General features: G+C 45.3%; 1 protein-coding gene across 6 annotated transcripts in view; it reads left to right on the top strand.

Annotated features, from left to right (window-relative positions):
• The window catches only part of TLK1 (tousled like kinase 1), a 321,524-nt gene that overhangs the window by 261,760 nt on the left and 32,274 nt on the right, over positions 1-27,490 (top strand). For all 6 annotated transcript variants that reach the window (XM_073545859.1, XM_073545854.1, XM_073545858.1 and 3 more), the window contains 4 exons: positions 5,843-5,889; positions 6,552-6,647; positions 11,191-11,280; positions 21,400-21,492. In XM_073545859.1, the coding sequence (XP_073401960.1) occupies positions 5,843-5,889; positions 6,552-6,647; positions 11,191-11,280; positions 21,400-21,492 (326 nt within the window). The remainder of the gene's footprint in view (positions 1-5,842; positions 5,890-6,551; positions 6,648-11,190; positions 11,281-21,399; positions 21,493-27,490) is intronic.

Genomic DNA, 27,490 nt, shown 5'->3' with positions numbered 1-27,490 from the left:
GAACTTCTTGTGTTTCTCCCCTCTACTAACCTCACTCTACCTAACATCGAAATAACCCTGGAGGGTTCAATCATAACTACCAAGCAGCATGCCCGCTGTCTTGGGGTCATATTCGACACTGAACTTTCCTTTACTCCCTACATCCGATCACTCAGTCGCTCTTGTCACCTGCAGCTTAAAAACATCTCCAGAATCCGACCTTTTCTCACCTTTGAAACTGCTAAGACTCTTACTGTCGCTCTTATTCATTCTCGTCTGGACTACTGCAACTCTCTTCTGATCGGTCTCCCTCTTACCAAACTTTCTCCTCTCCAATCCATCTTGAATGCGGCAGCCAGGGTCATATTTCTGTCCAGCCGCTTCACCGATGCCTCCATCTTGTGCCAGTCATTACACTGGCTACCTATTCGCTACAGGGTCCAGTATAAACTCATCTCTCTCACCCACAAAGCTCTCCACTGTTCTGCACCGCCTTATATCTCCTCTCTCATCTCTGTCTATCGCCCTACACGTGCCCTCCGTTCTACAAATGACCTAAGACTAACATCACCCGTAATCCGAACCTCGCACCTCCGTCTCCAAGACTTCTCTCGTGCTGCTCCAGCTCTCTGGAATGCACTTCCCCAGACGATAAGACTGATACCTAGCCCTGACCTATTCAAGCGCACTTTGAAAATCCATCTCTTCAAACAAGCCTACCACATCAACTACTCAGCAAACTAACTTTGCCCTGTTCCTTCCTTCCAAATATTATTCTGAATCTGCACCCTACTATTCATCTGTCTCCACACCCTCCATGCACACGATAACTGCACTTGATACTTGTCTATTGCACTTAAACACACGGGCTGATGACCGGATCATGCAGCTTTTATGAAAATTCCAATTTATTATAATTGCCAGACCTGAATTAACAAGCACTTCTCACCTACTGTGTCCCCCCATTTCCTTGTAGATTGTAAGCTTGCGAGCAGGGACCTCACTCCTAATGTCACTGCTTGAATTGTCTTAACTTGTATTGAATTTATTGTCTGTACATGTCCCCGCTTAATTGTAAAGTGCTGCGGAATATGTTGGCGCTATATAAATAAAAATTATTATTATTATTATTACAGGTTCGTCACACTCGTCAAACATAGTGTTTGACGAGTATGACCAACTTTTTACTATTGAGGCCGCCTATGCGGCATCAATAATAAAAGAATGTAAAATATAATAATAAAAAAAATATATATATTGTTATTCTCACCTTCCGACGTCCCGCGCAGCCTTCCCGCCTCTCTCCACGCTCCCTGTCCTAGTAATCCTTTGCGACAATTACCGCGATGACGTCCGTTCACGCGGGATCGCGACGTCTCGCGGTCATTCGCGATGACCGTGAGCCTTCGCGATCCCGCGAGAACGGACGTCATCGCTCGCAAAGGCTTACTGGGACCGGGAGCGGGGAGAGAGGCGGGAAGGCTGCGCGGGACGTCGGAAGGTGAGAATAACAATATTTTTTATTTTAAATTCTATTTTTTACAGGGATATGTTACCTGGAGGACGGTCTCCTCTCCTCCGGACCGTGGGTACCATCCGCAAATGTTTTGCTTACTTTTCGCATGGCGGGCACAGCCACATGCGGAAAGTAAGCAGAACAATGCATTCCTATGGGTGCGGGATCGCCGCGAAATTAATGAGCATGCTGCGTTTTTCACTGCGAAGCGTTTCCGCAGCGGTAAAAAACCGCAGCATTAGCACAGCATTGCGGAATCCCATAGGAATGCATGGGATGCTTATTTTTCGCACTTTCGAGGCAAAATCGCTCAGTTAAAACCACCGCGGAAACGCGAAAAAACCGCCACGTGTGAACTCAGCCTTAAGCTAGTTCAAAATTAAGAAATAAAAATTAAAACGGATAGATCTGTAAAATAAGATCTTTGAAAATATAAAATTAAGCTATATGGTAAATACCCTAAACAGAAAAGAAAAGTGAAATTCCAGAATTAACATTGTTCAGTCTTCCAGGAACAGCTTAAAAAAAAACAATAAAACCATGATAAAAACATTTTATATGCCTCAATATAAATGTCCGCTAACCACGCAAAAAAAAAATAATCTTCATTTAGCTCCATTCACAGAAAAACAAGTGTTAAAGGTCTTTGAAAATGGCGACATAATTAAAAATAAAAATTTTTTTAAAGGTATGTGCACACGAAGTCTTTCTTTCACGTGGGTTCTGCCGCAGAAACCACCTTACAAATTGACCAGAAAATGCTAAAAAAAAACCCAAAAACTAGTGGTTTATTCATTATTCAACGGAGTGAAAAAAAAAAACTACTGAAAAGTGACAATTAAAAAAGACTTAACAAAAACCTTGGGAAAACACTCCAGCAATCTTTTGGTAAAACGCTGATAAAACGACCGTGAAAATGACACAAAAGAAGCTACAGGAAAAAAAAACAATTGAGTGTTCCTCTTGAAAGACTTGTCGATTTCACCTGTGTTTAAAAGATGTCGTGTGCATACAACTTGACGAAGTCTCTTTTTTTTTTTTTTCTTTTTTTTTGCACAGTTGTGAATTATGTTTAGCAACGAAAATCTAAAAAAAAGAATAAACAGTACGAATTTGGTATTGCTGTAGTTGTTCTGACTTGGATGATCATGTTTTCAGATCATTTTTAAGACACAATGAAAAACGATGCAAAGTCCCTGTGTGAATGGCGCTGTAGTGGGAAAGGCGGAGACAATGTTCACTATCGTTCCATCCACAGCGGAGACTTAGGTAGAGATCTTGGATTAGGTCGGGATGAGAATTGCAGCCATGATACGGATGAGAAAATCTTTCACGTGAACCTCTTCTTGGTCCACTGATTGGTGGCTAGACATGCCAAGTTGCCCGCTGCGCTGTATGATCGCTTCCGCTGCGTGATGTACATGATCCCATTAATCACCATTGTGCAATTACCTGATGATTTATGCATGACCCCTGTGAACCAGGAGGGATCTTCTTCTGCAGTATTGTTATTATTCTTTCCGTCTGTCTCTTATGTTGTGTAACTGAATGACGGCGCCCCCCGAAGGGAAGGTAATTCTTCACCTCCAAATGCTTTTGGTTCACTTTCAGATTGATCCATTAATTTGATTGTTTAATACGGAGATGAAGAATAGAATAATTTTAGCTTTTTTTGGTTTGGGCACATTAAAATAGATGTTGATGCCATTTATTTTACAAACTCTCTTCAGGGTCGACCTCATTATTGAATTCCGCTGCCTGCGGCATTCCTGCCCTTGTGTGATCGCGGTGATGTGATGTAGGAGATATTCTGTCTAAGCCTCCAGGATCCATTGACCGGCCCCGTGAAGCTTTTGTATTGTAGCCCAGAAGTCGGTTTTATCTCCTCGTGTACAGCAAGCAACACACGGACACGTCTCTAGATCTGGAGAAACTTCACTGTGTTTTAGGGGCTGTTCTTTTACAGTATTGGGGGTACAGACAGGATTGTGTGGGGTTCTCAGCTAGGTACCTGGCTCACCCCCCACTCCACAAGAACACACTTGCACTTTGGAAATCATATGCAAAAATAATATTTAACGGCCACCGTAGGGCCACATTGTTGGGTAGAGGTGCTGGCTGGGGTTCATAATGGCTCCAGAATTTTGTGCAGGTTAATGCATTAGATCTTTTTAGCTCCGAAGGGATTTTGGGATGTAACATTATCACCTCTCCACAGGGAGGATGATATTTGCTAGATCTATGGGGTCCTGCTGCCATCTTCTGCATTCAAAGTTTATGGGAACGAGGGAGGTAAACAGGCGGCTTTCTCCAACAATCCTCCTCAGGGGCGCCTAAATACGGAACGTGGGACCTGTTCTGCGGAACTGTGAGGGTCCCAGTGGTTCAGACCCCTAGCTATCTTAACAGTTAAGTGATACCTTGTTATAACGAGAATACTCCTCTTAAGTAAAAGATATTTTAGGTTATATTCACATATGTCAAAAAGCCACCTTGCACATTTGGTAAAAGTTGTTTAAATACACCAATTTTGTCCGGACCGGCTAACCATCTGATGTCCTGGGGCAGAGATTGATGTGACCTGCTGAAGGAATGCAGAAACTAAAAACATCGGTGAGGGTGATGCTCCATCTCCGTATAAGGGTATGTGCACACGTTGCAGAAAATTTCTGCACAAAAACCTGAATCCCTTCCCAGAAACCGCACCTATTTTTCCGCTGCAGTTTTTGCGCAGTTTTTGCGCGGTTTTGATGCGTTTTTGATGCGTTTTTTACTGCAGCGGTTTCTAAAAGCATGGGAGAAGCCTAAACCGTGGAAAAAAACGCAAAATTAATGTGCATGCTGCGTTTTTTACCGCGATGCGGTTTTTTCGCGGTAAAAAACTCATCAATGTGCACAGAAAGTGCAAAATGCATAGAAATGAATGGGAAGCTTATTTTTAGCGGTTTTATAGTGAAAACCGCGGTAAAAACCGCTAAAAAAAACGCTGTGTGTGAACACAGCCTTAACGAGCGTGCCCCATTTGGGGCATTTATGGCATATCGATGGGACGGCTCTTAGCAATTTTCAGAACTCCTAGAAATGAATAGAGTCACTCTTATCATAGCATGTCTCCGAATTCCCCCCTATCAAAGCAAATTAAGGTTGCCGTGGTGGGACTAATTGTTAGAATTACTTAAAGGGTTGTCCTGTTTTATGGATAGATCATAAATGTATGATAGATGCTGGTCCCACCTAACCCCAGAATGTGCGTCCCTCACTCCGGCCGGCGGCCTATCTCCATTCATTGCTAAGGGAATTCCAAATGCAGACAAGAATAATGTCTCCAATGGATTTACCATAAATGTTTCCCGTGAGGTCACCCCTTTATATATGAATATTTCTAGGAATGTGACAACAGAAATAACAAGGATTGTGCGTCATAGAATGTAATAAACCTTATGAACTGGAAAGGTCAAGTCCAGTAATTAACAATTGTAATAGTTCTTAAAATTGCCAATAAGCTTTGTAAAGCCAAATTCCCACTGGTGGTAAAAGATGATGAGTACGCTTCAGTACATTTCACATTTTAACAAATATAAGGAAAGTCCTACATATCTCATATGTAATATCTCACAAATCAATAGGTAACGTGGAAATAAGAAACTTTATAATATATGTTATCAGAGAAATCTGCATCTTCCTCCTTGTGGATTGATTTTTCACTCTCAATTGAAGAGGTAAAATCTATGTTCAGTGAAGACAGATTGTGACATTACTGAGATGGCGGCGGGGATCAGAGGATTGGATTGAGAGAGGAGTGTAGGAGGCAGACATAGACACCTCTGCCTTTACTCTTTTTTTTTTTCTTACCATAGATTGAAACCAACTACTATTTCTGGAGAACTTGTAGTAGAATGTCTGTATCTGCCTTTAGCTCCTCCCTTCTCCCACCTTCATAGAATATTATGAGCACTAGCTGCCATCTTCTATCTCAGTAATGCGAAAATCTGTTTTCACTGAATACAGATTCAATCTTTGTTTCAAGTCTTAAAAATAGTCTAGAAGGAAAACAAAACAGATCTGCCTGATAATGTATATTAAAAGGTCGCTCATTTTCATATGTGCTATTGAATTATGACATAAAAACCAAAACGACGGTTACTCGTAAATAGTTAGATCAGCGACTGACATCTGCCTGCTTTACCATCTTGGATGCGGTGATTGCCATGACATCTATGACAAATCTCTTACTATTTGTGTGTTCGTATGGACCCGTAACTCTATGAAAAAACAGATTTTTTTTTTTCTTTTATATGCGACCGCTCTTCTTCAAATTGTCCCTAATTCTTTCTTTCTTCTCCCTAGGAAAGAGCAGTGGTAACCGAGGTCACAAGATCAGTGACTATTTTGATGTAAGTCAGAGATGAGCCTTTTTTTTATTCTGTGAATCATAATGAAAATCTATATATATAGGTATATTGCCAGGATATGCCATCACTTACAGTCTGCCATAGGTCCTACCTCTGAGATCCCAATGAGCCTGAGAATAAATGGAGCACATCATTATATCAGCGCTGCGTCGCCTTTACAGTTTTTTTTGCTGTTGTGTTCCTATCCCCTTACTCCATTCACTTGAAGAGAGCTAGTGGAGGAGGAGTAGCCCCTTCAACCTCAAGATTAGCAGGGGTCCAAATAATCATTATAAAGCAAATTAAAGTCCATAAACTTTTTTATTATTTAATTATTTTCTGGGTATTGCAAAGTTATGAATTTCTGTAATTTCCACATTACCTTGTTTTGCACCCTTCTCTCCCATACACAATGCTTCAATGCTCTTTCACAAGCAGCTTTCATCTGCTCCTCAGCAATATCTGTACACTTTATCCAATCAGTGTGTGTACAGGACTTTCCCTGTCTGAACTTTTTCGTTCCTACACTCAGGAAAAATCTTGTACAACCAGTGGTTACTTATTTTAAGTAGTATCATATCCTTGGGATTTCATAAGGTCGGAACGCGTCTTTAACTTGTCATTGCTGCACGTCTATAACTCTCCCATATTTCCATGTCTTTCAGTATCAAGCTGGGAATGGCTCCAGTCCTGTAAGAGGCCTACCTCCTTCTATCCGGTCTCCACAGAATTCCCACTCACATTCCACACCTTCATCTTCTGTGAGTCTTAGGGCTGCATGTATTAGCAGGTGTTTTATTGGGTGTGTGGTTATGGAGCTACGCTTTAAAGCTGGTGCTCCAGTGGTTTGTTTTGTTTTTTATTTAATCAGTGGAGTGGTGCTACTCATCTATGTTCCCTAACCCTAGTAATATAATTAATAGTGATGAGCGAACGTGCTGGTTAAGGTGTTATCTGAGCATGCTTGGGTGCTAAGCGAGTGACTTGGGCATGCTCAAAAAAATATGTTCGAGTCCCACGGCTGTTAGACAAACGCCACGTATGCAGGGATTAGTTAACAAGCAGGCAGTCCCTGCATGCGTTGCAGCTGTCGAAGCATATTTTTCGAGCACGCCCAAGTCACTCGGTTAGCACACGAGCATGCTCAGATAACACCTTATCTGAACATGTTCGCTCATCACTAATACTTACCAATCGCCATCTTCAGCTTTCTCTCTGCTCAAGTCCCGATTTGCCATCTTGTGACCACAACTTCTGACTGTCCGGAAGTCAGAGGCAACGGTCACAAGCGCTCGGTGTAAGTCTGAGAACCTTGTTGGGACCTTGTTCTGTTCTCATAGACTTACATTGAGTAGTGACTTCCGGTTCGCCCCCAGCAAACACTGAAGCGATCTGGCGGATCACAAACTGCTGCAGGCTGACCAGAGCAGCGCTGAGAAAAGATGAAGATGGCGGCTGGTACCGATAGAATTCTATGGAGAGAGGGGTGAGAGAGGGAGGAGTTCTGCCTCTCTTCTACATAGAATATTAGCAGCACCAACTGTCATCTCTTATCTCAGTAATGTATCAGTTTGTCTTCACTCAGTAATGTACCAGTTTGTCTTCACTGAATACAGATTTTACCTGCAAAATGATAATTTTGAGAATGACTGATCAGTCCTGGTGGAGAAAGAAGCAGATTCCCCTGATAACATATATTACATACCGTAGTTATTTCCTTTTGTACTTTTGATTTATGTAATAAATATAATGACAGTTACTCTTTAATGCGATATTCTAGAACCTCTTCGGTATTAGAGAGCGGGGATCTGCAGATAATAGGAATACCTACGTGTCATTGATATACTTAAATAAAAATATAAACTCCCTACATTTTACTAGTGATGATCCTATCAACAGTGTGACCTCCCATTCATATATAGTGCTGTGATCAGTATAAAGTTATGATTTTTTTTTTCTTATAGACAGATAACTTATATTCTTACAATTTTGAGAATTTTGAAAGCTTAAAACGGGAAGTAAAGGTTTCTGTACTGTATATACTTGTGTATAAGCTGAGTTTTTCAGCACAGTTTTTTGTGCTGAAAGCGCGCCCCCCCCCCCCCCCGGGCTTATACATGAGTCATCGTCTCAGAAAGCCAGCAGGGGAGGGGGAGTGGCGGATCACAGAGGCAGGAGCCGGCGGCTGTGGCTAAAGCCTGTGCCGCTGCTGTAATAGCGCACAGTGCCAGCCGCAGGCTTCCAGCACACATCATACTCGCCTACCTGCGCTCCATGGGTTCTGGCACTGCATCTCGTTCCGGCCGCCGGCGCCTGCAGCTCTTCCTGCTGAGCTATCACGTGGCCCTTAAAGGTAATGAATATGCACTACTCTCCACTCCCATAGGCGTGGAGTGCATATTCATTACCTTAATGAGAAGGGCCACAAGACCGCTGAACAGCAAGAAGAGCTGCAGGCATTGGCGGCCGGAACGAGGTGCAATGCCAGCAGCCAGAGCTCGCAGATAGGTGAGTAGGATGTTTTTTTTTTTTTTGTTTTTTTTTTTCAATAGGAAACATGCAAATAGGGATAGTGGATAGGAAGCCATGCATACAGGGACTGGACGGGGTAGGCATGCATACAGGGACTGGACGGGGTAGGCATGCATACAGGGACTGGACGGGGTAGGCATGCATACAGGGACTGGACGGGGTAGGCATGCATACAGGGACTGGAAGGGGTAGGCATGCATACAGGGACTGACGGGGTAGGCATGCATACAGGGACTGGATGGGGTAGGCATGCATACAGGGACTGGACGGGGTAGGCATGCATACAGGGACTGGACGGGGTAGGCATGCATACAGGGACTGGAAGGGGTAGGCATGCATACAGGGACTGACGGGGTAGGCATGCATACAGGGACTGACGAGGGTACCACGCATACAGGGACTGACGGGGTAGGCATGCATACAGGGACTGACGGGGGTACCACGCATACAGGGACGGGATGGGGGAGCCACGCATACAGGGACGGACAGGGGAGCCACGCAAACAGGAACTGGACGGGGTAGCCACGCATACAGTGACAGGGATGGGGGAGCCACGCATACAATGACAGGGATGGGGGGACAATGCATACCATAGGTGTCTTGGCTTATACTCGAGAGTGTGTGTGTGTGTGTGTATATATATATATATATATATATATATATATATATATATATATATATATATATATATATCTCATAAACATACAGTGCCTTGCGAAAGTATAAGTATTCGGCCCCCCGGAGATTTTCAACCTTTTCCCACATATCATGCTTCAAACATAAAGATACCAAATGTAAATTTTCGGTGAAGAATCAACAAGTGGAACACAATTGTGAAGTTGAACGAAATTTATTGGTTATTTTAAATTTTTGTGGAAATTCAAAAACTGAAATGTTGGGCGTGCAAATATTTTTCGGCCCCTTTACTTTCAGTGCAGCAAACTCACTCCAGAAGTTCATTGTGGATCTCTGAATGATCCAATGTTGTCCTAAATGACTAGTGATGATAAATACAATCAACCTGTGTGTAATCAAGTCTCCGTGTAAATGCACCTGTTCTGTGATAGTCTCAGGGTTCTGTTTTAAGCACAGAGAGCATCATGAAGACCAAGGAACACAACAGGCAGGTCCGTGATACTGTTGTGGAGAAGTTTAAAGCCGGATTTGGATACAAAATGATTTCCAAAACTTTAAACATCCCAAGGAGCACTATGCAAGCGATCATATTGAAATGGAAGGCGTATCATACCACTGCACATCTACCAAGACCTGGCCGTCCCTCTAAACTTTCATCTCCAACAAGGAGAAGATTGATCAGAGATGCAGCCAAGAGGCCCATGATCACTCTGGATGAACTGCAGAGATTTACAGGTGAGGTGGGACAGTCTGTCCATAGAACAACAATCAGTTGTACACTGCACAAATCTGGCCTTTATGGAAGAGTGGCAAAAAGAAAGCCATTTCTCAAAGATATCCATAAAAAGTGTTGTTTAAAGTTTGCAACAAGCCAGCTGGGGGACACACCAAACAGGTGGAAGAAGGTGCTCTGGTCAGATGAAAACAAAATTGAACTTTTTGGCAACAATGTCAAACGATATTTTTGGCATAAAGGTAACACAGGTCATCACCCTCAACACACCATCCCCACTGTCAAACGTGGTGGCAGCATCATGGTTTGGGCCTGCTTTTCTTCAGCAGGGTAGGGAAGATGGTTAAAATTGATGGGAAGATGGATGGAGCCAAATACAGGACCATTCTTTAAGAAAACCTGTTGGAGTCTGCAAAAGACCTGAGACTGGGACAGAGATTTGTCTTCCAACAAGACAATGATCCCAAACATAAAGCAAAATCTACAATGGAATGGTTCACAAATAAACGTATCCCGGTGTTAGAATGGCCAAGTCAAAGTCCAGACCTGAATCCAATCGAGAATCTGTGGAAAGAGCTGAAAACTGCTGTTCACAAACAATCTCTATCACACCTCACTGAGCTTGAGCTGTTTGCCAAGGAAGAATGGGCAAGAATTTCAGTCTCTCGATGTACAAAACTGATAGAGACATACCCCAAGTGACTTGCAGCTGTAATCGCAGCATAAGGTGGCGCAACAAAGTATTAAGTTAAAGGGGCCGAATAATATTGCACGCCCCACTTTTCAGTTTTTGTATTTCCACAAAAATTTAAAATAACCAATAAATTTCGTTCAACTTCACCATTGTGTCCCACTTGTTGATTCTTCACCAAAACTTTACATTTGGTATCTTTATGTTTGAAGCATGATATGTGGGAAAAGGTCGAAAAGTTCCAGGGGGCCGAATACTTTCGCAAGGCACTGTATACATTGTATGTATGTATATATTATTTTTTTTCAGCCATTTAATTGCCTGTAGAGTGGTGGGTGTATGGGACCTGTGACCCCTACTGATTGCTTTAAAGGTTTCTAAAAACTTCTCAGTTTGGGAGGTGGCGCACAGCTCCTGCCTGAGGGAGCACACATGGCGCTCTGTCTGCTCCCATCTTCTGAGCTGAGCACCTCTCAGCAATCTTTCGAGTGATGGGTGTTTCAGGACCTGGACGACAGCCGATCTACAGCCAAGTAAACTGGCGAGAAAATATCATATTTTTTTTTAAAATGTGTCAGACCTTTACTTTTTAATATATTATTGTGGTGTGAAACATTCAGTAAGATTCACCAATTCCACCTTCTGACCATGCTGTTTGTAGTTTTCTGCCAAATATAGGCTACATGTCTAATTTTTTTTTACTTTGTCAAAGGTTCGACAGAACAGTCCCTCACCTACTGCATTATTGTTTGGGGACCATCTTATGACACCCACAAAGCAGTTATCTTATAAATTAATTCAAGTGAGTATTCTTTTTTTTATTGGAGATCCGATCTTTGCTTTTTTTGTATTAGTTGTTTGTTTTTTCAGTCTTATTTCAGATTACCATTGGGATTTGTTCAGACCCTAGGACATACCGTATCTGTCCACCATCGTGCAGCAGACTAGGTTATTGTGTCCTTCTTTAAAGGGGTATTTTCATCTCCAGCATCCTATCCCAATATGTACTGTAGTAGGTGTAATAATATTAGCAAATACTTCCAATTAGAAATGTAGTATAGTTCTTCCGATTCTCCATGTCACTTACCTCATGTGCAGAGCATTCAGTAGCTGAGATATCCATGGGAACGAACGGTCACTATATGAATGGTTGTTACCATGGTTACCTAAGCTACTGCAGTGCCCTGCACATGGGCTAAGTGATATAGTGAATCAGAAGAACTATCCTACATTTCTAACTGGAGGTATTTGCTAATATTACATCTACTGCATATTAACATAGGATCTTGGAGATGGGAATACCCTTTTAAAGAGTGATATAGCCGGGAAAAATGTCAAACGGAGTTCAGACAGGATAATGACTTCTAGTCTCCTCTTTCTATACATGCCTATGTTTCACTCAAAAAACAAAATGAAAGTTTCGTATGAATGAAGTCTGAACATGTTGGCTTTTATAGATAACAATAGGCCCGGTTACAGCACAGGCCCCCAGTGTTGCGCCATGTTTTGAAACATCCTATAGGGCCTACGTGCAGACTTAGTTTATATGGGACTTTGAGACCGCTTTTTGAGAAAAGCGAATACAAGTCATCATCCTTCCCTTTCCCTAAATCCATTTTTGCCCTTGGCTAAATAAATAATGCTTTAGGTCCGGTTGTGTCCCTTCCTTGATAAGGTTGCTTAGGAATATTTTATAAGGTAAATCAAGCGCATGCTTCATTAACCTGTTGTGCCCTGTTATTACTTGGAGCCTGCAGATCTTCTTGTATGCTGATATAATCTTTATTTGAGCTCTTGCTTTTCTTCCTACTTTTATTTTGAGGGTGCATCATGTCAATAAACGACCGTTCTTCAAATGGAAAATACTTTTATGAATTGCTCCATTTATCCTGTTTTTTTTTTTTTTTTTTTTATTTATTTTTTTTATCCTGAGCAGTTTGTTGCATTTGCTCGTTTTATGATGGGTTTTATCAACATTTGTTTTTTTTCCACTGGGTTATTTGGTTAATATGCTTGTAAATGCTTAAGCTTCAAGTCTGCAGTCACTCTATGACTCTGTTAGGATTCTCTGGTGCCAGGAGCAGCGGGCACGTGACTGTAAGTGTGCGATTTGGATACATGCCGACTAGACATGCCGTGCCTCGCTCTCAATACAAGTGAATTGAGCGAGGCCAGACACGTCTAGTCGAAATGTGGCTGGAAGTATAAAGATGCATACTTGCGGTCACTTGGCCGTCTTCACAGTAGAATCCTGACAGCGTGCGCCTTGCATGCTGTGAGGATTTACAAGTCTGCAGTCACGATTAACAGCAAGTGATCTTCTAGCTAGAAGACTCTATCTACACCAGCAAGCTAGAAAAATACCAGAAATAAAACTAATCTACTTTATTCAAAATTAGATTTAAAAAGGACTCCCTTCGGGAGAAGGGAGCGTCACATGGAGGAACCCATGAATGTATAGATTCGGGTGAGATCTTTCCATGATATACTAAATGACATAAAAAATCTGTAAAGGTGGTGAATTGTATGATCCAAAGAGGAATGTCTTGATTCACACCTTGGTTATATATAATTACAGACTGTTTATTATGCCATTCTTTATTTATAGGTGATTATTTGATATAAGGCTGTTATGATATTTGTTCAAGATCATTGTTAGTGATGACTATGTATGCTACACAGAAGTGGCACATAAAGTACAATAGATCTGTAAAAGACATTTTTCTAGCACCATGAGAGTGTGTTTTTTAAAACAAATTCACACGAAGCGGATACTCTGAGGGGGTGTCTATGGAGAGTTGGATAAAGACACCAAGGGTATACCGGTAGGGTGCTTGAAAATTTGGTCTTACCGCGTCAGATTGAGCGGTTTCTTGTAAGTGTTTGTCTTTTTGTACATGTACATTTTTTATGAATGGACTAAGTCCTTTTTAAATCTAATTTTGAATAAAGTAGATTAGTTTTATTTCTGGTAAGTCTGCAGTCACATAGAGTGACTGTAGACTTGAAGCCCAAACTTGAACATCCCCTTAAACATTTTTCAAGCTTTTTTTAGGTGCCTTTTTTTATTAATCTTTTCTTCTGAAGTTTTTGATAAATCCATTAAGCCAAAAAAAGAAAATGCTGGCTCTTTTTCAGGTTTAACCACTTGCAGAACACTTAAAAAGACACCCAGGCATCTTCCATGCATCTTTTTGGCTTTTCCATTGACTAATATTATAAAGTATTGTCTGTCTTCCTAGCGGGAAAGCCTGAAGAAGGGTCGGCTCTCTTCTTTTAGACACTTGGTGTCTTTGAAAGCCTGAAGCAATTAAAAGATGCTCAAGAGCCTGAACATATGAATAGCAAGTTATTTTTCCAGTGAAACAAAGAGGACAAATTTTTTTTTTAGCAATTTTTCAGCATTTTTATGAGCGGAGCTGTTGAAAAAATGCCCTTGGAGTATGTTCACTGATTCTCAAGCAGATCTGCTTTAAATTCCACTAAAAAAACTCTCAACACTCATTGAATGTTTTCTAGTGATTTAATTGCAAAATCCACTATTCTCATATAGCAAGGTTTTTTTTTTGTTTTTTTTTGTTTTTTTAGTGCAGATTCCTTGTGAAATCCGCTTTAACCTTGAAACTCGCACGAGGGCAAAAAAAAAATAAAAGAAAGGAAAATCATCAAAACCACATAATAAACCCACGGTAGAACTGTTAAAACATACAAAAATGGAAACTGACATGGATTTCTCTTGAAAGCCATATTAGATTTTTTTTGCCTCTGGAATAAAAAACTGTGCGAGAACAGACCGTTATGATGAGAGTTGGTAGCCAAAGTTGAGCTACGAAAAATTCCATTTGCAGAGCAATCTGTCCATTATTCTTTCCTCTCTTTAGCAGCCGTGGTGAATTGGTGCTTACTCTGTCGCCTCATTGGGGGACACAGAACCATGGGTGTTATGCTGCTGTCCACTAGGAGGCGACACTCTGCATAATCTGAAAAAGATTAACTTTGGCTCCTCCTCTGCAGTATACACCCCTGGACGGCGTCAGCCTTCTCCAGTTTTTGCTTAGTGTCGCAAGGAGGCACACCTTTTTTCTTTTTTTCCTTTCGTCGGAACAGATGAAGAAAAGTGGGTCTCCAGTGAGACTCCCGGCATGGCTCCTTCCTTGGCCCCCTTTTTAGGGGTGCCCAGTTGAAGTGGAGATGGCGATCCCCATGTCGCTTCTTCCTCAGTCCCTCGGGTACTGGTCCGAAGTTGAGACCCCCCTCCTTCCCCAACCCCCGTCAGGGTATGGGTTGAGGTTGAGGCAAGGATGAAGACCCCCTGACGGTGACAGACGCACCCTCCCTATTCCCCCGCAGGGGGCATTAGTTTGAGACGCCGCAGGTAGGGTCGGAGTACAGACAGCATTCTACACCAGGGACCCCAGCCCAGCTGTGGGATCCTGCTGGGGCCGGGGGAGTGTGCAGGCAGACGTGGCACAGCAGAGACAGGGCTTTCTGCTCCCCTGTCTCTGCAGCAGCAGTGGTTCCATGGTGCTCCAGGGACCCCCCACACAGGTACCGCTAGCCCTGCTGCCCCCACCGCTAGCCAGTCGCCCATTCCGGGGGGGGGGGGGGTCCGGTGCAAATCCGACGCCCTCCCGGACTACCGCGCCGCTCTGGAGCCCTCCTGGGCATCAGGCCTCTAATCTAGACCGCGGCTTCGGCCTAGCCGAAGCCGCCGCCTTTTCCCCGGCCCGCCCCCCGGATGACTAAAATGACACGCTGGAGGGTCATAGAAGGGGCGGATTGAGGCAGAAAGGGCGCGTTTTTACAAGCCCAGCGCGCCCTTTTCAGCTCTCCGCCCCCTCCTCCCTCTCCTCAGAGTCCCGGCACAGGTCTCGATCACCTGAGTCGGCCTATAGCACAAGGTCGTCCCCCCCCCAGGGAGAGACAGCGTCATTCCAGGTCTCCTAGGCAGTCCCCTGTCACAGACAGACAGTGCAATTTACCACAGAGATCCCCCACCACAGAAGACCCCTGCCCCAGGTCGCCCTCCAGGGATCACCTTAGTGAGGCACAGGATTCGGAGGGCATCTGTGACTCTGACTCAGATAACGAAACGGAGAGGTCCGTGGTACCTTCTCCCCCTAGCAATACAGCGCTAGTTGAGGACATAATCTCTGCAATTCATCGGGTGCTAAAAATTCCAGAGTCGGCCCCGGAAGTCCCAGAACATAGGATTTGCTTCGAAAGTGTTCAGAAACCACCTAAGGTCTTCCCTAATCACCATGAGTTTGAGGAAATACTTACCAAACAGTTTGCGCAGCCTGAGAAAAAATTTGCTAATCGCAAATATTTGGAAGCGAAGTACCCCTTCCCACAGACAGACACCAAACAATGGACAGATCCACCTGAAGTGGACCCCCCGGTTTCTAGGCTAGCAGCGCAGACCTTACTCTCTCTGCCAGATAGCTCAACCCTCAGGGACGCAGCAGACCGGCAAGTAGAACGCATGGCTCGTTCTATTTTCGAAGTGGCAGGCGCCTCTCTGGGCCCTGCGTTTGCTTCAGTTTGGGCGGCCAAGGCCATCCTTGCTTGGGCCAAAAAACTACAGGAGGGTCTTCAAGCTTCAAATCCCGAGCTCTCGGACCAAGCGGTCCAGATAGCAGTGGTAGCAGACTACATGCTTCATGCAGCCCTGGATTCTGCAAGAGGTGTAGCGGGAATAGCATCAAACGCCATCACGATCCAACGCATCCTCTGGCTGCGAGAATGGAAAGCGGATGCGGCCTCGAAGTCCCTCACGCGACTTCTTACTGGAAGACTTTTCGGCGAAAAGCTGGACACAATGATAGCCAATGCCACTGGGGGTAAGAGTACCTCTCTCCCTCAACTAAAACCGAAACGCACGTTTAAACGAAGAAACCAGACGCGATTCCGATCCTTTCGGAATTCCTCGGGCTAGTCCGTCTCGCGCCCAGCGCAAAACCGTAACCGCTCTCCAAGCAGGGACAACCCACGGACGCAGCAGCGACCGGACAGGTCTTGGCAGTCGAAAGCAGGCCAAGCGAAACCCAAGGGAGGAAAACCTCAGAACTTCGCTTCATCATGACTCACGAACTCCGGAAGACACCCCACCAGTAGGCGGCCGACTTTTACTCTTCCAGCAAGTCTGGCTGCCTATTACAGAAGACAGGTGGGTCAGGGAAATAGTGTCTTCCGGATACAAGATAGAGTTCACTTCCGCTCCACCGAACCGGTTCTTCCTTTCTATTCCTCCAACACCACCAGACAAGGCTCGTGCTTTCCACCAAGCGGTCTCCTCTCTCCTTCAAGCAGGAGTTGTGGTGCCGGTTCCCGCGAACGAGAGATTCCGAGGGTTCTACTCAAATCTGTTCGTAGTCCCAAAGAAAGGAGGCAGCGTCCGACCCATACTGGACCTAAAACAGCTCAACAATTACGTACGGGTCAGTCACTTCCACATGGAGTCCCTCCGGTCCATCATTGCATCCATGGAGCAGGGAGAATACCTTGCCTCCATAGACATACAGGATGCGTATCTGCACATACCAATTGCCCCCGCCCACCAAAGGTTTCTCAGGTTTGTGGTCAACCAAAACCACTACCAGTTTGTCGCCCTTCCGTTCGGACTCGCCACGGCTCCAAGAACGTTCACGAAAGTCATGGCGGCCACCATGGACGTTCTGCACTCAAGAGGCATTCTAGTCATCCCGTACCTGGACGACCTCCTCATCAAGTCTCCCACTTTCAAAGATTGCGAGGTCAGTGTCTCAATCACAATAGACACACTGAGTCGCCTGACCGATGCAAGCCTGACAGGCTGGGGGGCGGTGCACCTACATCACAGGGTACAAGGCAAGTGGTCACCGAGGTGACATTGCCCATCAATATTCTGGAAATCAGGGCCATCCTCTTGGCACTGAGAGCCTTTCATCACTTGCTTGCAGCCTCGCACATACGGATACAGTCGGACAATGCCACGGCTGTGGCATACGTGAACCACCAAGGCGGGACCCGCAGCTCCCAGGCGATGAGAGAAGTGGCCCATATCCTCCGCTGGGCGGAAGACACGAGGTCGGTACTTTCTGCGGTCCACATTCCGGGTGTAGAAAACTGGGAAGCCGACTTCCTCAGCAGGCAAGGAATGGATTCGGGGGAGTGGTCTCTCCATCCCGAGATTTTTTTACCAGATCTGTCAACGCTGGGGAACCCCGGAGGTGGACCTAATGGCATCCTGTTAGGCGTCGGATTTCCGGCGCTGCACAGCGGGAATCCCGAGCCTTGCCTCCGACTGTCTCCCATTCCTCCCCAGCCGCAGAGGAGCTTGCTCAGCAAACTCGTCGGTCCCGGCGCTCTGTCCAGACCAGCTCCGTGGGTTTGCTTGCTGCTGCCACCCCTGGTTCAGCTTTGGCAATGCATGCTGCTCAGCAGCAAGATCCTCCAGGGGCTAAGTCCTCATGTCGGGCCACTGAGCATGCCTGTGGAGTGATCTCCCATTGGAGATCAAAGGTCATGTGCTCAGGTCCTGCTCGTGTTCAGATTGGCCCATCCGAGAAGCAAGGAGGATCACGGACGCCTGCGGCTATAAAAGGTTCGCATGGCCGCTCGGCCATGCGCTAAGATAGACTCAAATAGTTTGGTGTGTATGATGATGGATGCATGTATCTGGTGTCTGACTCATTATGAAACCCCTACCCTTTGATACATCTGTTGTTAGGGTTTAGAGACTGAGTCAGCGCCTGCTAGTGGCTAGCCTGTAGGCCACAGTGCATACCGGCCGTCTGCACACTTGCACACGCCATTTATTTGATCCCTGTTGGTATCGCAGTCACGGTGCCGGGCGCTAGCGGTCTAGAGGGACTTTAGTCCTGCTGTCTAAGGGCTGAGTTCTGTGACGTTACGCTAGCGCTTACTCTGCCGAGCTCTGTGAGCGAAAACAGGCTACGGCATCTATTATTTGCGGTAGTGCGGCTCTAAGTCATAAGAGTTCGCCTCGGTACACCTTGGGTGAGGTTAACCCCGTGTGTGCCGTTATTGCACCGCCATATCGCGTCCGCCATTACCGAGCAGCAGTTAACACCTCTGCACAGTGGACCTCGGGCTGCGAACGCACCTAAACACCATCTTATTATTTGGTGTGTTCCGCCAGCCCTTAACACCCGTGGTCGCTCGGAGCGGATGCCATGGTCCAGGACTGGTCCCAGTTCCGACTCCTGTACATTTTTCCACCCCCCCCCCCTAATCTCCAGGGTCGTGAGGAAGATCAAGCAAGAGGGAGTTCCAACCATCCTCATCGCTCCAGACTGGCCCAGACGTACATGGTACGCCGACATCGTTCAACTTACAGCAGACGTCCCCTGGCGTCTACCCGACCGTCACGACCTTCTGTCTCAAGGTCCGTTCTTCCATCAGAATTCAGGGGCTCTCAATTTGACGGCATGCCCCTTGAAACCTGGATTCTAACCCAGGCAGGTTTTTCACCGGCAGTCATTGCGACTATGATCAGGGCAAGGAAGCCTGCCTCCGCCAAGATCTATTATCGTACCTGGAGAGCTTTCTTTTCTTTGTGCGAATCTCATGGACAAGTCCCACTCCCTTATTCCCTCCCGAAGGTACTAGGTTTTCTTCAATCGGGTCTAGACGCCAAGCTATCCTTAGGCTCGCTTAAGAGTCAGGTGTCGGCGCTTTCAGTCCTTTTTCAAAAGCGCATTGCTACTAAACCGCAAGTAAGGACTTTCATCCAGGGAGTTTCCCGATTGGTTCCTCCCTACAAACGTCCGCTGGATACATGGGACCTCAATCTGGTCCTGACAGCATTGCAAGCTCCACCCTTCGAAACTCTTAGAGGAGTTCCACTCTCCATTCTGTCTCAGAAAGTGGTTTTTCTAGTGGCGATCACCTCGTTACGCAGTGTCGGAATTGTCAGCACTTTCCTGCAGACGGCCTTTCCTAGTCTTTCACCAGGACAAGGTGGTTCTCCGCACGGTACCATCCTTCCTTCCAAAGGTTGTGTCCAACTTTCACCTCAATGAGGAGTTTTCACTGCTATCCCTTTGCCCGGTTCATAGAGTGGAGAAGGCTCTGCATACGCTTGACCTCGTCAGAGCATTGCGGATTTACGTGTCCAGGACTGCACCTTTCCGGAAGTCTGATTCCCTCTTCATTCTTCCAGAAGGTAGTCGCAAGGGACTGCCGGCTTCCAAGGCTACCCTTGCCAGGTGGATCAAGTCCACCATACATGAGGCCTACCGACTTAACAGTTCCCCTCTTCCGGCCGCTATCACGGCACACTCTACACGGGCAGTAGGGGCCTCCTGGGCCATTCGGCACCAGGCTTCGGCACAACAAGTGTGTAAGGCGGCCACTTGGACTAGCCTACACACGTTTACGAAACACTATAGTGTTCATACCCAGTCCTCAGCGGATGCGAGCCTGAGTAGACTGGTTCTGCAGGCGGCAGTGCCCCAAATTTAGAGACCTGCTAGCACAATATTCGTCCATTGCTTCCCACCCAGGGACTGCTTTGGGACGTCCCATGGTTCTGTGTCCCCCAATGAGGTGACAGAGTAAAGGAGATTTTTGTGTACTCACCGTAAAATCTTTCTCTTAGCCTCTAATTGGGGGACACAGCTCCCACCCTGTTGCCCTTATGGGCCGTTGTTTACGGTTGAGTTCTCATATTGTTCTTTGAGCTCGTACATAGTAGCCTTCTTACAGGCATGGTTATGTTATTTGGTTATGTTCCTCCTATTGCTTTTGCACAAAACTGGAGAAGGCTGACGCCGTCCAGGGGTGTATACTGCAGAGGAGGAGCCAAAGTTAATCTTATTCAGATTATGCATAGTGTCGCCTCCTAGTGGACAGCAGCATAACACCCATGGTTCTGTGTCCCCCAATTAGAGGCTAAGAGAGAGAGATTTTACTGTGAGTACACAAAAATCTCCTTTTCAGAATGTGCCTGTGTTTGCTGTTACTAAGGGACCGTTAACACGGACTGACCGGCGGCACAATACGACCATCGATTGGTAAACGTTTATCAATCTGCTGTCCTTTGAATGCCATAGGAACAGATCATTTCACCCAATGAACAAGTGTTTTGCTTGTTCATCAGGTGATCCTGACAGTGTGTGGTGTGCACGCCAAGTGACCCCAAGTGCGGCTTGCATTTTTCCGGCCACATTCTGACTAGATGTGCCTAGCTTCCTTCAATACAAGTGAGTTGAAGCTGAGCACGTCTAGTCTGCACATGCCCGCCCGCCCACTGAACTGGTAAGGCTAGTTTCACACTAGCGTTTCCTGGAGCTGCGGAGGGATGCGCATGGCCGCCGTGAAACTCCGCCCATGGCCACACCTCCGGTCAGCTCCGCCTATGGGCGCATGGCGCTGCATGCGACCTGCGTACCCTATCTTTAGCATTGGGTACGCAGGCCGGGCGCAGGTATGCGTTTGCCGGAGCATGCGTCCTTTTGACGGTGCGCCAATCGCACCAAAATACAACACTGCGTTTGGCGCAGGTCGGCGCACCATCAAAAGGACGCATGCGCCAGCAAACGCATACCTGCGCACGGCCTGCGTACCCAATGCTAAAGATAGGGTACGCAGGTCGCATGCACCCATAGGCGGAGCTGACCGGAGGAGGTGCAGCTGTGGGCGGAGCTTCACGGCGGCCGTGCGCATCCCTCCGCAGCTCCAGGAAGCGCTAGTGTGAAACTAGCCTAATAATGGTGACTCCTGACAGTATGTTCACTGCATGCTGTTAGAGTACAGTCGCAGACTTATCAGACAACCCTTTTAATTGCAAGGCTACCTGGTCACACAACCATATTTAGTATGTGTATGGACTTCTAGATACATAGACTTGTCATATATTACTTTGTTTCCTCCTAAATGAGTTTTGTGACGTTACCGCTCTTTGTATGTCGTACAGACTGATCTCACCATGCTGAAGCTTGCCGCCCTAGAAAGTAATAAAAACCAGGATCTGGAAAAAAAAGAAGGCAGAATAGATGATTTGCTCAGGGTGAGTAAAAAATGTCCTGAAAGCGTTACCTGCTACTAATTGTACGTGTCGATGTGTGTGCACGCATGGGATAACAGTAGAATGGATGGTGTGCAATCCTCTTATCTCATTCACATCTTATCTCTGTAACACAACAATAAAAGCCTCATTTACATAGAATAGCCGTCCATCCGCTGAACAATTGTTTGGATGAAATCTATCGCTCCAGTTTCTCCTGTGCTCAGGAATACTTTGCCGAACTTTCATGTGTCTTCAGAGGGGAGAGCTGGGAAAGCTCCGGCTGCAGCTTGTGTCTTGTATGGCAAAAGTGAAACTACCTGACCCTAATCTGCCCGGCATCACCTGTCAGCGAAGGGTCCGGAGGGTCCCATACACAATAGACGGATTACGGAGGGTTCACTGGCAACATGGTGACCATTAGTAGTTGGCAGTGTACTAAATCATAACTAGTGATGGTAATGTGGTCTTGTGGAAACCTAGAAGGTTTGGATTTTTGACGACACTCGTGTAAAAATATAAATTATCTTTATCGTCAGGAAAGATGTATATCTTTGTACCGTGTTAGCCAGTAGATAGAAAAATATTCAGGATTGAGAGTCCTCAGTGGTTGATACCTTTTAATAACTGAAAAGATGGTAACAAATTGCAAGCTTTTGAGACTACTCAGGTCTCTTCATCAGGCTAGACAGATTTTGTGTTAGTCTAGCCTGATGAAGAGACCTGAGTAGTCTCGAAAGCTTGCAATGTGTTACCATCTTTTTAGTTAGCCATTAAAAGGTATCAACCACTGAGGACTCTCAATCCTGAATATTTTTCTTTGTTATCGTCGTGATTCAACGCATTGCCATATCTAGAAATGCTCTGTCAAATCCATGCTTTTTTATGCAAAAATAGCTTACGCTTTTCTTTACTCATGAAAACTGCATTACATGGCCTTTCCTTAAAGGGAATCGGTCACCTATTGTTTCGCATATAAGATGCGGCCACCGCCATCAGGGGCTTATCTAAGGCATTCTGTAATGCTGTAGATAAGCCCCCGATGTAACTTGAAAGATAAGAAAAACTAGTCCTCTTCTTTCCTTCCCATCGCGGCGCAGGCGCACTGCTCTGCCCAGGTCAGAGAGGTCCTGCTCCTGTGCCGGAGCCTGAGAAGGGACGCAAAGAAAATGACGTCATCGCCAGAAGGTGGGAGGCGCCGGACCAGACCGCGACACCCATCGGACCCGGCCCGCCCCTGGGTGAGTATAATCTAACTCGTTTTTCTTATCTTTCGGGTTACATCGGGGGCTTATCTACATGCTATAGATAAGCCCCTGATGGCGGTGGCCTCATCTTATATGCGAAAAAATAGGTGACAGATTCCCTTTAAACACAGGCCAATGCAAACTGGGGACGAATGATTGTTAGCACGATTCCCCACTCTGTCTGCACTTTGATCAATGCATATCCCGCTTACTGAGAACAAAAGGATGATTTTAAGGCTCGCATAAACGAATCAATCAGCTGACGAGCAAGCGTTTTGCCAATCGGCCAATTAATTCGGAATGATCGATTTTATGAGCACTCGTTGGAACGACAGTGACTCCCATGAAGGGTCCCAATGAGCGATCTTCCTATTCACCCTATCCATCCAAGTGTGGTGTACAGACCCATCACCAGTCCTTTCTTCCGCACAGTGCATTCTTAATTGTGGGCTTCAGGCAGTAACAACAATTTATAATAAATGGCAGCCAATAACATTTGGTGCTTGTTGCAAAGCAAAGTGGTCCGACAATATGGCAATCTAAAATATTCTGAAAAAGCAATTAGTTTATTATCATTTCTAATGGTTGAGACACTAATATCAAGTATCTATCATCTCATCGTTGCCTTTAGTTCTGATATTGCATGTTACATATCTCGGTATGATCAGGTGTTTTTGTACAATCAGTGTGTTTTTTGTTTCAGTAACTTATATGGCTATTATTACATCTTTTTAATTCATTTACGCTCTGTAATGTTTACAATTTGTTGTGGGTCTGATACAGTAGTTTGAGGATTGTATTTCTCTGGCCCTTGGAAAAGTTGGGAGGGAACTTGTCATATTAATATAACTGATCTGCATGCAGGAGGTTATAGATCAGGAGGAGCTGATCAGATAGATATGCATATATGTTGAAAAAGTCTCAGAGTAAAATTAGTATTTTATTCATTGAGGTCCCCAGTGTTTGTATGAATTATTCCAGAGGACGGTACTATACAGTGATTGACAGTCTCCTTTATGACTCTGCATGCAGAGATAGCTGTCAATCACTCATAGGTCCGCCCACTGGACTCATATACAAACACCAGGTAGTTCAATAAATAAAATGTAAGTTATCCTGAATCTTTTCCAACAAACTATTACATCATTGTGTTCAGTGTCTCCTCCTCTATAATTATACATTGGAATGCATGTACCACGTGGCAGGTTCCCTTTAATCAATCTTCACTACCTGCATATGAGCCTGTGTCACATGTGTCTGCCATTAGTTTGACCACTCTGCTTCTTCACACACCCACAAAAAAATAAGAAAAATCTCATTGTCATGTATTTATATATTTTGCTCACTTGTATAGCACCGTTAATTCCATTAAATCACCACTGTCCTCATTGGGACTCACAATCTAGATTCCCTATCAGTATGTCTTTGAAGTGTGGGAGGAAACCGGAGAACCCGGTGGAAACCCACGCAATAACGGGGAGAACATACAAACTCCTTGTAGATGTTGTCCTTGGTGGGATTTAATCCCAGGACCCCAGCGCTGCACAGTAAAGGGCCTGTCACACTAAGCGATATCGCTATAATGTCACTGGTTTTGTGACGTAGCAGCGATATTGCTAGCGACATCGCTATTATTATTATTATTTATTGTTATAGCGCCATTTATTCCATGGCGCTTTACAGGTAAGGAGGGGTATACATAAAAACAAGTACAATAATGTTGAACAATACAAGTCATAACTGGTACAGGAGGAGAGAGGACCCTGCCCGCTAAGGCTCACAATCTACAAGGGATGGGTGAGGATACAGTAGGCGAGGGTAGAACTGGTCGTGCAGCGGTTTGGTCGATCGGTGGTTACTGCAGGTTGTAGGCTTGTCAGAAGAGGTGGGTCTTCAGGCTCTTTTTGAAGGTTTCGATGGTAGGTGAGAGTCTGATATATTGTGGTAGAGCGTTCCAGAGTAGGGGGGATGCGCGAGAGAAATCTTGTATGCGATTGTGGGAAGAGGAGATAAGAGGGGAGTACAGAAGGAGATCTTGTGAGGATCGGAGGTTGCGTGCAGGAAAGTACCGGGAGACGAGGTCACAGATGTATGGAGGAGACAGGTTGTGGATGGTTTTGTATGTCATGGTTAGGGTTTTGTACTGGAGTCTCTGGGCAATGGGGAGCCAGTGAAGGGATTGACAGAGGGTAGAAGCTGGTGAATAGCGGGGGGACAGGTGTATTAGTCGGGCAACGGAGTTTAGAATAGATTGGAGTGGTGCGAGAGTGTTAGAGGGGAGGCCACAGAGCAGGAGGTTGCAGTAGTCAAGGCGAGAGATAATGAGGGCATGGACTAGGGTTTTTGCAGATTCTTGGTTGAGGAATGAACGGATTTGTGAAATATTTTTGAGTTGAAGTCGGCAGGAAGTGGAAAGGGCTTGGATATGTGGTTTGAAGAAGAGATCAGCATCAAGGATTACCCCGAGGCAGCGAGCTTGTGGGACTGGGGAGAGTGGGCAGCCATTTACTGTAATGGATAGGTTCGTTGGGGGGGGTCACGTGAGATGGGGGAAAGATGATTAATTCTTTTTTGTCCATGTTAAGTTTCAGAAATCTGGTAGAGAAGAAGGATGAAATAGTGGACAGACATTGAGGGATTCTGGTTAGCAGAGAGGTGATATCTGGTCCAGAGATGTAGATCTGTGTGTCATCAGCATAGAGATGATACTGAAAGCCATGACATTCTATAAGCTGTCCCAGGCCAAAGGTGTAAATGGATAAGAGCAGGGGTCCTAGGACCATGTCTGATACTTACCTCCGACCGGCTCCCCCGCTGGTTATCGCTGATCGCGTGAGAACGTCCTGGACGGCTTCTTGTCGTCAGCTTCCTGCTGTGACGATCTTGTCGTCAGCTTCCTGCTGTGACGACGAGCGACGTGTGGACGCGGGCGGGAGGACGTCAGAATCGCCGCGTCTGACAGGTAAGTAGCTACCCCCGTCCCCAGCGATGTCGCTGGTAAGATCTGCCTGTGTGGCAGCTCACTAGTGACCACTTAGCGATGTACAAGTGATCCTGACCGCGTCATATCGGTGGTCGGGATCACTGGTGCATCGCTAGGTGTAACGGTACCTGTACAGTGCTAATAACCCTTGAGCCACAATCTCACATGCCATGAGTAAGGATTGTGCTTTGGAAACACAATGACATTTTGTCTGTACTCCTTGGTTTTATGGATTTTGTGGCTAATTGAGGACTGAATAGAAAAGCACCCAGAGAAAACGAGCGCTTTTACTGGAAGCTTGTATAATCCTGTGACGGAGTGAGGACTATCTCTCTCTAACTTGCAATTTTCTTGTGCGAACAGAAGAAACACACAGTCATGTGATTTCCAACCATCTCCATGGCTTTCCAAGAGTGTTCTTATCTTTATAGGCTATCAAGTCTGAAGGCCTCATTCAGATGTCTGTTTTTTCACGTACGAGTTCTATGTGTGTCTTTTACGGACAGAACTTGTACTTAGTATAGTCTTTGGGGCCATTCACGGTTTTTGTTTTGTTTTTTTCTTGCAGACCGTGGGGTCTGTTGAAAATCGCAGAGATATGTCAGGTATTGATCCGAGCGTCAGATCAAAATGGGCAAATTTATAGGTCCGTGACAAAAACCGGACCGCACACTGATGACATTGAGTACGGAAACTTTTTTTTTTTTTTGGTTTCTCATCTGAGAAAAACTCAGTGACACGTTGTAGAAAATCTGATGAAGCTCCGAACAAAATCACTGATGAAAATCAAACTGATTTTTTTTTCGTACGAGACATCTGCATGAGACTTGGCAGTCCTTAAAAATTTAACCCCTTGCATTCTCTTAACACTAGCTTCCACCTTCGGATGATTTTGAGCACCTTCTTTGAGCCTTGAATGGGTCACCCAAAATCAGTGGCATCCCAGCTAATGGGTGAAAGGACTATAATCTGCCACGTTGCCAAATCTTGTAGAGCGGGAGAAGGAAGAACGCTTTTCAAATGAATGCCTGAAAATGCTTTTATTATGGTTCTGGATTGAAACATTGAGCGAGAATATATGCAGAACATTAGATACATAGCGTATACCAGCGGCTGGATGCAATCCACATCCATATCCATCGGCTGAGAGATGAAGCTGAATAAATATTAGCAGTGATTTCTGCAAAGAAAACGCTGACATTTTCCAGACATAGAATAGGATAGATGTATTTTTGCGGTTTCTCCTGTACTTGCCACTTACGTCCATTATGCTCCTCATCGTCTCGGGAGCTTTTTCTCCCAATGTCTTGTCACTACTGGGTTTTGCCGTCCACATGATCCGTGCACCGGTTTATATTGGTGCAGAGCAGAGACCTTGTCATGTCCTTGACTCTTTCAGCCATGTTCTAATTATTTCCCTTCTTGGAGGGCTGGAGCGAATATTGCTTTTTGTAGCAGTCTGTGCAGCTAATCCGGGGCCGCCATACGTCTCATAGAATAGTCATCCTATAAATAAGGCGGCAGATCGTCGTCTCTAAATAACTATCCCAATGATAAATCGGCAAGGAATTGACGGTAAACGTTAATAGTTTAGGTCCGGGGAATGTGTCTGGGAGCAGACGGGGTTATTTTATCTGGTGCCGCACAATGAGAGAGCACTGGTGAATTGTAATGTGCTCTGCGAGGTACAAAAGACGCTTGCATACATGGAGAATTCCTCCTACTCAATGACTTCCGGTTTTCTTCCAGTTTTTCTTTATCTTAATTAATG

The sequence above is a fragment of the Dendrobates tinctorius genome, unplaced genomic scaffold, assembly GCF_039654945.1.
Source record: "Dendrobates tinctorius isolate UK_male_01 unplaced genomic scaffold, ASM3965494v1 ptg000143l, whole genome shotgun sequence".
NCBI lineage: Eukaryota > Metazoa > Chordata > Amphibia > Anura > Dendrobatidae > Dendrobates > Dendrobates tinctorius.
This window is presented reverse-complemented; position numbering and strand designations above follow the sequence as displayed.